Source organism: Dermochelys coriacea, chromosome 10, assembly GCF_009764565.3.
Source record: "Dermochelys coriacea isolate rDerCor1 chromosome 10, rDerCor1.pri.v4, whole genome shotgun sequence".
Classification (NCBI taxonomy): domain Eukaryota; kingdom Metazoa; phylum Chordata; order Testudines; family Dermochelyidae; genus Dermochelys; species Dermochelys coriacea.
In genome coordinates this window covers 55840122-55853030 of record NC_050077.1, presented here as the reverse complement: position 1 = coordinate 55853030, position 12909 = coordinate 55840122, and the positions used below count along the sequence as shown (strand labels likewise).

Sequence of the window (12909 nt, the reverse complement as noted above, 5' to 3'; positions counted from 1 at the left end):
AATTCTTACATACATGCTACACACTCTCATATAATATGCATCAGGTTGCAGCACGGTCTGAATTGAATTGATCAGATTTATAAACTCCTCAAAGACAGACTTTCCAATGGAGTGCTTCTGGGAACCATTAAGCAATAATAGTTCTTCAGCCTCGTACTGAGCATCAGGCATATTGTTTTTTGTTTGTTTTTATGGGGCTTAACGTCTTTAGCATGTTATCAAATTAGACACAGCTATTTCCTGGATAGGAACAGAAAATGTCAGTGCTAGTAGTAGTGGTTGCTTCTAAATACAATTTGCAGTTGTCATCCATTCTGCAACTTGTTGCTTTTCACACTGGTTTTCCAGGGGTGATATCTGCTAAGGTTTGGCAAAAGACAAGAATAGGAAGACCCAGTCTCTGGATGAATTATTCCAGTAAATGTCTTACAAGCTTTACTAATTTGTAGGCTGTGCAGGGTTGCAGAAAGCATGGTTTAGCTCAGGGCTTAAATTCTCATATAGCATTTCCCAGAGCCCCAAGGCTAGGCATTTCAGCCCCATGGGCGCACCAGGGCTCGGGGCTTTGAAAATGTTTACCAGAGCTCTGCTCCAGACAGCGCCAGCTGAATTTAAGCCCTGGTTAGCTATTCTTTGAATCCTAACAGCTTAGTGACTATCTTTTAATGCAGCCAGTGTTCCTGAGGGTATTCAAATTCATGAAATCTCTTACCAGAGTGCAGGGTGGATAAGAGAATCTGTGCCAGTACCACCTGCACTCCCTCCCACTGGTGAGCAAGAGCTTTGACCTGACTAAACATTAAGGGGTTGTTACTGTTAAAACATGGCTCCCCTTCCCCCAAGCAAGCAGTAGGTTAATCAATTCTACCTATTAGTGTAAACTGCATATAAATTACATTTTAGCAATTATTCTGATAAATGGAGAAAGAGAGGGTGAAGGAAATGCAAACTGAGTATGCTGACCAGACAGACTTAAATGGATTTAATTCTAGTAAAATGGAGTCTGAATGTTGAAAAAAATGCTCAATGAGAGAGAGAAAATCTGAGAACTGTAAGCGATTTTTAACTCTCTCTATATATATCTAGGCTTCCTCAAGTGATTAAAAACTTTCCATGCATCTTCCACTTTTTTGGATGCCACTGAGCAGCTGAAGCCTCAGGCAGTTGATATTTTTATGTAGAGATTAAAGATATTGCCATCCTTTCTCTATACAAAGAAGATGCTCATGGTACTCTGTTGGTATTAAGAGAAGGGATTTTGTAAAGTGGAAAAATGCCCTATCTATTCCTCAATATGATTTCCAATCTCCCAGCAAAGTACTGCCACTAGGAAGGCCAAATATTACATTTAAAGAAAGCTTTACGCCAATTTAAAGAGTCTGCACATTACAGCCAGGAGCCCAGAGGTTAAGCTGAGAGGTCTTGTCTTTTCATTTATAACAGGAACCTTTTCTTACCAGTTTTCAGTGGAAGAGCCCTACGTTTCCAAGTATACTATCTTATTCACTCAGTCTGTCAAGGTTCCTTCCCCACTCTGAGCTCTAGGGTATAGATGTGGGGATCTGCATGAAAACCTCCTAAGCTTACTTTTACCAGATTAGGTTAAAACTTCCCCAAGGTACAAACTATTTTACCCTTTGCCCTTGGACTTCCACTGCCACCACCAAATGTCTGGGTTTATTTTTGAGAAAGTGTTGTTTGGAAACGTCTTTCCCTCAAAATCCTCACCAAAACCTTGCACCCCCCTGCCTTGGGAAGGCTTGACAAAAATCCTCACCAATCTGCATAGGTGACCACAGATCCAAACACTTGGATCTTAAGGACAATGAAAAAACATTCAATTTCTTACAAGAAGAATTTTAATATAAGAAAAGGTAAAAAGAATCACCTCTGTAAAATCAGGATAGTAAATACCTTACAGGGTAATTAGATTCAAAACATAGAGAATCCCTCTAGGCAACCTTAAGTTACAAGAAAGACACAAAGACAAGAATATTCATTCTATTCAGCACAGTCTAATTTCTTAGCCATTTAAAGAAATCATAATCTAACGCATATCTAGCTAGATTACTTACTAAGTTCTAAGACTCCATTCCTGTTCTGTTCCCGGCAAAAGCATCACACTTTCTCCCTCCCTCCAGTTTTGAAAGTATCTTGTCTCCTCATTGGTCATTGTGGTCAGGTGCCAGCGAGTTTATCCTACCTTCTTAACCCTTTACAAGTGAAAGGATTTTTCCTCTGGCCAGGAGGGATTTTAAAGGTGTTTACCCTTCCCTTTATATTTATGACACAGCCCCATATCTTAGGAATGTGGTAAAGGAACTCTTGGTCCATGTGGTGCTTCTAAGGCTGAGAAAGCAAGTGACTCACTTTGAAGTTGATCTTGTACACCAGAATAAACTCTAAAGGGTTGAGAAAGAATGATGTAATCTTCACCCTTACCCTGGAGAAAGAGTGTTACCTCCAAATTCTCCCTGCATAATCCACTCCCTGAATGATTCACTCCCTGGAGGAGGCAGTAGTGTCTTGGTGTTAGCAACTGAGCCACTGCACAGGTGAAAACATTTCACCTTCTTGCCATTACTGAAAAATTCAAGGATTCCAGGCTGTGTTCTCGGTATGTTCCATTCAGACTAAATGCCACAATGTACAAGATACGTCTGGCATTACTGGAAATGAGCATTGGTAGGAAATATCTTATGTCTGATTCAGCAGCCAAGAAGTTAGTTAGCCTGATCTATACTGGAAAATTTAGTTGGCTTAACTATGTCACTCAGGGGTGTGAAAAGTCTACACCCCTGAGTGGTGTAGGTAAGCAAACCTAACCTCCGAGGTAGACAGTGCTAGGTTAGTGGAAGAATTCTTCCATTGAACTAGCTACCACCTCTTGGCGAGGTGGATTAACTACGCTGATGAACCCTCCTGTCAGCATAGATGGTGTCTACACTGAAGAGCTACAGCGGCACAGGTGTGCAGCTGTAGCGTTTTAAGTGTAGACCAATGGTCCCCAAACTGTTGGGCATGCTCCCTTAGGGGGACATGGAGGAATATTTGGGAGGTGCAGTGGGGCCCAGGCCAGCCCCCAAGGAGGCCAGGGAGGGACCACCAACCAGCCCTGCTCTGCCCCCAGCTCCTGGCCCCACCCCGAGCTGCAGCCCCAGTCTCAGCTCCTGTCTCCAGCCTTGCCCTAGCATGGCTCCACTCCCCATCCCAGCCCCATTCCTGGCCACAGACCTGCCCCTAGCTGTGGCCCCAGCCTCAGCCCCTGGCTCTCAGTCTGGCTGCAACTTCAGTTCCGCTCCCGGTTTCAGCTCCCAACCACAGCTGGGGCAGGGTGGGGGACACAAGGTAAAAAGTTTGGGGACACCTGGTATAGATGTACCCCTACTCATATTCATACAGGGTTTCCAGAAATAGGCCCTGTGTTTGTATTGGTGCTGTCTCCTTTCAGAGAAAGGAATCCAGTGAATGAAAAGCAGGTCTTGGTCAGCTCTTTTGCTTTACTGTCAAAACAGTTCCTTTAAGTTTTTTAAGCCTGAAATTTAACTTAAAAATAAGTAGGAGCTGTGGTGTAGGTGAAGGGATAATGGAGCCTTTTCCCTCAAGGTCACTGTTGTGTCCCTTGTGCTAAAGAAGCGTTAGTCCACAGAAAACACAGAAGCTACTGAGAGCACACAACATTTAGAGCTCTTTTCTTAGTGGCTTTAGTGTAGTAATGTTACATTCAATGTTACAGACAGCCAAATACAAATTAAGTCTTCTACACCAGAGCTTGCATAGAGGTGACTGATAATTATTAAGCTCTGTCATCTATTGTAATGAACGTCTGCTAGTTAAATGTGGCCATACAGGAGCAGATGTGATGTGTTCTGCTAAAGATGACATAACATCTCATGCTATACTGACCTTGTCTTAGGGTATAGTTTGGTACTCTTGTTTTATTTATAATTACCATTTATTCTTTTCCAATAGCAGGTTCTCAAAGAACTGCTAAAAATCTGATGGAGGGGTTAAAAACAAGGTTAGGGGCCTGGTCTAAAGCCCATTTACTTCAGTAGTGTTTGAATCAAGTTCTTAAAGATTTTTAAAATTCTTCCCCTTTAGCATGCTCTCTTTGAGCACTGCTCCCTCTTAGTGATTTTGCGGAGAAATCTCCAACAGGAATTCACATGAATACGGAGTTATGAATGTTGTGTCTAACTTCAATCAAGTTGATAGCTTTTTAATGCTAACTGTCCTCCCTTAATGAGTAATAAATCAGGCATTTATCTGTATTTTGTTTTGCAAACTCTCCTCGCCCATACACCCATCTCTATTTTTTCAGAAAAAAATATTTTATCATTCCTTATGAGACTTTGTGATTTACGAAACCCATCAGCTGACTTTTATCATCTATATTTAAAGTAAAATTTGTAACTGCATTTCAATGAGAAAAATACATTAAGATGTTTTAAAAGATGGGGAAAAGGCTTTGAAGAACTTTTCAAAACCACAAACTGTGCTGCATCAGTGAATAATTTGGGGGGGGGGGGGTGAGGGAGAAATCATTCTTGAATTTTCCTTTCGGCAGAAGGAACCATTTGCTAATAATAATCCACCCTTGCAAATTGTTGGCAACTGTTATAAGTCCACTTCTATAAATAATAATAATGCCCTACTCTTATAGAACACCATCCATCTAGAAGAACCCTGTAGCATTTTAGAAATTACTACATTCAATACTTAAATGTAGGTACTTCTACAAAATAAACCCAAAAGTTGTTTTGCTCTAGTTTTTCAAGGACTTAAAGTAAAGAATATTATGAATGTTTATTATGGTAGAGCCTAGGGACCAACCAAGAATGGGGCTCCATTGTGCTAGGTTCTGTGCAAACTCAGAGTATCAGGCAGTGACTGCCTCAAAGAGCTCACAGTCTAAAAAGACAGATAGAGGGTGGAGAAAAGCAGCATGAACAATGTGATGACAGCAGATAGCATGGTAGTTCCATGATTAGTTAGGCGGGGATAAGGTACATGGAAAGAAAAGTGAAAGGAGTGCATGCTGATGGGAAGAAGGGTGAGGATGACAGGGCAGGGGAAAAGAGGGTATGTGAAGAGAGTGTGACGTGAAGCTGAGGTGAAGAGACTGTGAGGGTGTGGTAGAGGAGGGTTGGAGCAAGCAGCCAATCAGCAGAGGGCAGAGAAAGTCCAGTCAAAACTGCAGAAAGTTCTCTGTGTGCACTTTGTCTGTTTCTGAACCTGCTTCTACTAGCTGTAGTCTCTGCTGGTTCCACCCTGCACTTTTCCCCCGGGGCCTCGTGGTGGGAATAGAGTGATATACAGACCACTGCAGAAAGACTGTAGGTAATAGGAGCATTGTGGGGCATGGATCAGTTCACATTGCACTCCCCGTCAGTACTGGCCAGGGAAGCTAATGATCCAACCAGCGGATCAAATTCAGTGATGAATCCTGGTCATGTGCCATCTGAGGCATGTTGCACATACACTAAAAAGATAGGAGCATTAATTTTAAGCACCGCAGTCATTATGCTTTGTAATGTTAGCCTGAAGACCTAAATGCCTCTGAACCCAAGATAATTTATTTTATAGATTCTGGAAAATCCAGCAATTGCTTTAGGCATATTCATTTACTCTGCATCTGCTGCTGATCCAAAACCAGAGTAAATTACTATGTCTATAAATACCTTTTGATTTGAATAGCAACTTGTAGGATAGCTTTTTCACATTACCAGTCATATCCTTTAGAGCCATGACAGTATGTTTCAGCCCTGTATTTGTCTTTGTGAGTAATGCTATCTGTAGGCTAACACACTATTTATTATACACTTTCTGTACAGATCACCGCTACAGCTCAGCAAGTGACTGAATCCAGTTTGGGTGAGAGAAACACGACAGCCAGCTTTAGCACACAAGGTGATTTTACTGTTTGTTTATTTTGGGAGCATGCAGTTGTCACTAAGGCCATGTCTATCCTATGGGTGCTACAGTGGCACAGCTACATTGCTGCAGCTATTCTGCTGTAGTGCCATAGACTGCAGCCTAGATGTAGGGCTTAGAGTGAGAGGAGGAGTTTATCCATCCATGTGTGTAATCCATCTCCCTGAGCAGCGGTAGCTAGGTTGACGGAATTCTTCCCTCGGTCTAGCCATGTCTACACTGTGAATTAAGTTGTCTTAACTATGTCATTCAGGAGTGTGAATTTTTCACATCCTTGAGCATGTAGCTATGTCAACCTAACTTTTAAGTGTAGACCAGGCGTTAGAGTGGGCAGTTTCCTCTTAGTCGTTCTTTTCTACCTTGAAGAGGAGGGATTTGGTCCCATCTTGGTGATAATAAGAACTTTTGTCCCAGTCATTCACTACTTTCCTTCTTCACAAACTGATGTTGCTAGAATGGCTAAACAGGCATAGAAAAAAAGCCAGTTTTCTTCTCCAAAGGTGTCTCCAAAGCTCTGTGGAGAGCTTACTTTGGAAGCTTTCTTGAGGCTTTTAGTTGTCTTTAAAGCACCATGCATTCCTGTGGCACTCTATAAATAATATTAATAAGCAACTGTGGCTGCCTTTGGAGAGGTACACTCACATCGCTCTTCCTTATTGCTGCTCTGCAGTATGTTAGCTGTGTAATGTACATAGTCTCCAGAAGACCAGGAATGAACCTGAGCTCTTTTTTCTGAAGGCAGATTTCTTGAATAGGGATGCTGATCAGCAGCAGCACAGGGTCAGCTCATTCTTTTAACCACGTTTATCAGGACAGCATTTCTGCAACAAGTCTGATTGAGATAGAGAGGTATTCACCTCTAGGTCACTGTTTTAAATTCAACTCAATGACCAGAATGTGTTACTACCTGATGGCTATTCAGTGGTATGTATGAAATGCGATGATGGTCTCAGTCCAATCCCCAGTGGATAGGTGTCCACATCATAGCCCACATTAACACCCTCTAGGTATTGTCTCTTGGCACCCTTGCTGACAATCTCAGAAGAGAAGCTGAAGTTTTAACAGGTCTGAGGACTGAACTATCCTCTATTATCTTCCAAAACAGTGTCAGAGTATGCTGACAAATCAGTGTTGGAAATTAGGTACTTCCCACGATGTGTCTGTTTTGTGGATAACTAGAAGTCTTCAGTCTTCAAAGTGGTTAATCCCTCACTTTACACTAGCACTAAATATTCTTTAAAAAAACTGTTCGACATCTTTGTGCAGTGAAGTGTGATGTTGACGATTCAAGGTGACCAGTTTTATTATTAAGGAGGTGCTGTTTTCAAAGAGTTTTCTTATATACTCCTAGCAGATATTTATCAAAACTGAATTTATTGGGTCACTATGATGAGCAGAATGTGTCTCCTTTCTGCTTTGTATTGAAATAATATGTGATGATGTAGTTGAGTTAAGAATAGTGATTCAGTCATACACATTTTGTAACTCTGTGCAAATGTATTTATTATGTAGACATTTTTAAAATGCATACTCTTTCTTTGACACATAATGGGGGGTGTAAAAGTATATGTGCATCTTTTAAAAATGTAACTCTTCATTACATTTTTATTAAATGTTGGTATTACTAACATGATAAAATACATACAGTGAATATAAATCCAACATTTTCATGTATATTCTCATTTCTAAAGAGGTTCTGCCTCCAACCACAGGAGTGTATTCCTTTACATACTGAGAAAGAGACAAGGTGGATGAGGTGATATCTTTTATTGGACCAGCTTCTGTTGGTGAGAGAGAAAAGCTTTTGAGCTACACAGGCTTCAGGAACTCTGTGTCAGCTTGAAAGCTTTTCTCTCTCACCAAGAGAAGTTGGTCCAAAAAAAGATATTACCTTAACCACCTTGTCTCTCTAATATCCTGGGACCAACCTGGCTAAAACACTGCAAACATTTTGCTTAAGTATATTATACATTAACATGCTATATCTGTGTCTACGCTAGGTTCCCCTCACAAAAATACCCTGAAATAACCTTGTCACTGTTGTGAGTGCCACAGTAAAGCAGCCGTGCAGCTAGACATGCGCTGAGCAGGGTTAAATGATAATGGTAGTCAAGATGATGTTGACCAGCCTCTACTACAGCTCCCTCTGTTGGTGCCACTAGGGAACTGCAGCAGTGGAGTATAGCAATCATGAGAAAGTGTAAATAAGGCCCTTAAGTCAGGCTGAACAATGCATCCAAACAGCTCCAGCCAGGATATAGAGAGTGGAAGTGTCTGTTTGGAAGGTTTATACTATCTGATTGTTTCTGAGTATCAATAAAAGCAAATCCTGGAAAAGAGGTTCCATGGTGAGTTTGGACATGTACTCTGAGGATGGGATATGGATTTGACCCATTCACGCATCTGTCTTAATATTCTAAAGATTTCAGATCATGACTTAATGTGACATGTTACAAAGATTCATCTTAACTATTCAAGTAAGAAGCTTTTGGAGATATTGTGAGATATTTAACAACCATACTATTTAAAAATGTCTAAATAAGTATTTACATCACCAAACTTAAGTTTCAATAGACCTATTACACTTTGAGCAGTAAATATGTATTTTAACATGTCTAAACTAGATATTTACATAATTGACTAATGTGTCCTTTGGCAAACTTAAATTGCCTGGCAAATGAGAGTTTATTTCCCACATACACAGAGGAAAATATTAGGTCTCATTTAGCAATTTTGAGTGGGGATGAAAAGTCCTTCATAATCTAGCCTTTTGGATATATGACATCATATGCAGTGATGGCTCCTTCTCCATATCTTTGGAGTTCCAGGGTGATCTCGTAAGCCCCCAAAATACCATGGCTCCCTTTTGAAATTTACAATATTTCCTGTCAGGCCAGGAATACAGCAGTAAGGTAAGAGGCTTTCTTTCATTTCAGCACTTCCACTGCTTCCTGCTAGCCAGACCCCAGGTGCACAGAGACACTTTAGCAAACATTTATAAACCTGCTAACAGATTCTATTGTCCCATCCCTCAACACAAATATGAGAACCTGTTTACCTTACCAACATTGCTAGCAACAGCTATTACATGAAAAGGAACAGGAGTACTTGTGGCACCTTAGAGACTAACAAATTTATTTGAGCATAAGCTTTCGTGGGCATCCGAGATTGCTGAGCTGAATGGAACAATTTATTTTAAATGATGTATATTCTGTATATAATTGGGGATGACACCTAGTAACTCCTCATCAATTCTAGTCCACTATAGAAAAGTAATTGGTTGTATTCTGAAGTTAGGCAAAAAAGAACATATAGGCCAGGATGTAGGTATGGTTCTTTGTTCTCTTTGAAAATCATTTCTGACAAAAAGAGGAGAAAAATACAACTTTATGTAACACACAGACAAGTTTTTGTTTATAATATAAATGTGTGAGCATCTTGGAAGAAGAGATAAAAATCTCAGCTTCTAATACAAAAGGCTTCCGTGGTGATGTATATCTGCAGAGAATGTTGAGCTTTTATCTACCATGGAGAGAGAAAGAAATCTCTGATATGCTATACATTTTGTATGCTAGAGAGATGGTACAAGGGTGGATTCTTTTTCGAAAAGCTCCATGATGTATATTTGAGACACGTGATGCCTAGTTACAAGGTGTTAGATACAAAACTAGCATTGATAATACTGGTAGGTATAAAACTTTGATCAATGAATGAATACTAATAATGATGATATACACGACTGCAATATACTAATACTCCAAATGCCTTGATTTGCAGTGTCTGTTGAAAGTACCTCTCTTATGGTCCCTGAGGTTGCTGACATCCCAGATCATAGCTACTCTTCAGAGGATCTTTATTCTCTGGAAGTTCAGGGGTCTCTTCGTTCCACACACTTTTCTCCATACAGTACAATCCACAAAGGGGCCACAAATAGGAGCTGCAACAGTTTGGATCACAGCATTCGCTCTGGGTTTCACAGGACTAATTCACAATGTTCCTCTGATGAGGATGGGAGTTCCCACAGCAGAGCTTCTATGGACAGGTCTCAAGACCAGGAATATGAGAACTGTGTTCATGGCAGAGCCTCAGACTTCTCTTCAGAGAATTTCAGCCCATCAGAAAGAGAATCCCAGAGCTCTGTTAGAGAAAACAAAGCCATGCCACCCTTGAAACAAATGAAAATCTGTTGTGGGGTCTTTAACCAGCCTGCTGCTGTATACTCTCAGCCCTCTCCCTGTTCTGTGCCTGCAAGTACTTCATCACACTATGGCTGCCCCGAGAAAACTGCCCAGCAGCATTGCATTAGAAAATACGGCATTCCAAACATAGTCCGATCTACTAGTGACCCTGTATCATGTTCATCCAGCACAGAAGGTAAGTGTGGGCCACTAAGGCAATGTAGTATGGAACAAATCAAGCACAGGTGATTTATCCTGCAGCTAGTATTGTTGGAAGTTATATCAGGTATTGCAGTGTGATTTACATATGTAGAATTTAGCTCCTTGTACATTTCCCATGTTTAAAGTTATAGGCAGAACGAATGTGGGGAAAAGTGTACACATGTGAAATTAATAATTGCTGTTCTTAATTGTGTTGACCTTTCTGCACTGAGTCAAAAAACTACACCTTGGGCAATGTATAAACAACAGATGCTTCTCCTAGTCTGCCACTGTCACATTGAACACCAAGATTAAAGAGTTGAGTGGAAGCTGGGGTACCATTCAGGAAAGGGGAGTGGCCAAGCAGACATACTTGTAGTGCAGCAGACCTGCCTTCTGGTTTGCCTCCCTGAAGTGGCACTGTCTTTGATATGATCAGCAAGCAATACACTCACAGCACTGTCTCTAGAGGCAGCAGCTGCAGTATGACTGTGTAGTGACAAGACAGTGGGTCAGTTTCAGAAGGATGGTGATGAGAACAACAAGATGGTAGTGTCTGGCTGTCCTGCAGAAGTCTCTGCAGAAGACGATATAACAGTCTATAACTATTGAAAAGGGATCAAATCACAAAAGGAAGTAAATTGTTCAGGGATTTTCAAAGGAGTAAAGTGGAGAAATAGATTGAAAGTAGAAGGAAGAAAAGTTCCCCTACCAGTGATAGCAGTTGGCCTGTTGAATAGTTTTCCAAGGGAACTGGTAGAAGAGTCATTGCTTGGCTAATTTAAAATAGAAGCAGATAAAACATGAAAGAAAATAGTATGTAGAATAACCTAGCACCAGCTGGATGATGAGCTAGACGATCTACTAGGATTTTTGGATCTTTAATTTTTGTGATTCTGTGAATTTCAGAGACAATAACACGTAGTTCTGTGAGCTCCCTGGGACAGTGAGTTAATGCACTGGCATTTTAAATCTGGAAACCTGGCTTCAAATTGCCACCCAATAAAAGTGTATCCTTAATCTAAAAATAGTATATGTTGGATTTCTTATATGTGAATGTTATTGTAATGCTGCATATCTGGTAAAAAGCAGCTGTGTGGGTTAAAACTAGGGAATGGGAACTCATTTTGTTTAATTTCCCACCCACTTAACTTCATGCATTGGAAAGTTGGACTCAAACATTAGCTTGTTTGTTCTGCTTAAGAGAGACTGTAAATAAAGAGGCAGAGAAAGATCTAAAGACAACACCAATATGCTCCTGTGAGTATGTAACATATAGGAAGCTTACTTGTGGTGATCTAGCTTGTGGGAGATTCTTTCATCACCAGATTGTTTGTTCTTTAAATTAAATCCCTTTGAAGAAATGGATGAGTTTAAGTGAAGGGAAAGAGAACTTTGCAAATTCAAATCATTTTGTAAACTTCATCAACAGTTTGAGAGATTCATAAAATCTTCAGCTTCATGGAGTTCCTCAACCCTAGTCATAACATCTGCCTGCTTTCCTCCCTGCTTGGGTGAAGAGTTTGTTGAACATTATTTGGAAATTACATAAATATTACAAGAAGCATATTTCCAATGACATGTAGCAGCTGTTTTTATCAGCCCCTTCAGCTTCATCTTCCCTAAGGTGCTTTCTCTTGTGACATACAGCTGGAGTTGCTTATCTTTGGCTTTCTCTGCTTAAGCATTTGATCTGGATACTTCAGGGGTGGGCTATGAAGCAGTAGAGTTTAACATGGAATGTTTAGATGCTGCAAATCACAATCTGGTAATTGCTGTAGGCTGTACATTGTTCATTCAGTGGAAAAACTCCTATGCAGCAGTGAAGGCCTGAGGCACAGTGGAATTGGGGTAGTTTCAGTGCAGGAGAGGCATAAAATCTGCAGCCCATTCAAGGGGGTCCACATTCTTTGGCACATCATCATGCACTGGGGCCTGGGAACAAAGTGAGTGTGGCCAGGTAAGGAGTGGGGATGTTCCTTGCAGAATGGGGGAATAGCATTCAGCATAGTTGCTGCAGTATCTGGCACAGAACTCTACTGATGTTCCATGCCTGGGAAGGAGGATTCTGTTTCCCTTCTACCCATGCAACTCCTTTGTGCCAAGTCCACCTAGGTGGGCGTGTTGCAGTGAGGTGGATTCAGCCCAGTAAGAAGGGCCCCAATGGCTCTGTATTTGTGTTAGAATTTGTTGGCAGAAGTAGGAAGAAAGCCTTTTGACGTTAAAGCACACACAGGTCCCTGCTTTCCATAGAGGAGAAAAGCAAGGTAAGGGAAAGGAAACATCAGCATCCTGATCACGAGCCAGACCAAACAAATGTTCTCCAGAGGAATACAAAGCTACAGGAATACACCCACTCTCCTTTGTGCTTGTTTCTACTTCCTCGCAGGGAGGGAGTTGTGACCTTGCAGAAATGGAACTGGGGATCAACAGAGTTTGAGGACAAGAGGTGGGATGCTGGGAACTAGCTGGGCTCCACCCAAAACCCAGAGGAAAAGCTAGTCGTTGCCAGAAATTTACAGTTTAGCTTTCTGCCCTTTTATTATCATTTGTGTTATGGTAACATCTAGAGGCCCCAAATGAGACTAATCCT

The 12909-nt window shown here is 41.0% G+C and overlaps 1 protein-coding gene across 2 annotated transcripts in view; it reads left to right on the top strand.

Annotated features, from left to right (window-relative positions):
* FAM189A1 (family with sequence similarity 189 member A1) overlaps positions 1–12909 on the top strand; it is a 394280-nt gene that overhangs the window by 373906 nt on the left and 7465 nt on the right. For both annotated transcript variants that reach the window (XM_043493843.1, XM_038418369.2), the window contains 2 exons: positions 5838–5913; positions 9715–10311. In XM_043493843.1, coding sequence (XP_043349778.1) covers positions 5838–5913; positions 9715–10311 — 673 coding nt within the window. The remainder of the gene's footprint in view (positions 1–5837; positions 5914–9714; positions 10312–12909) is intronic.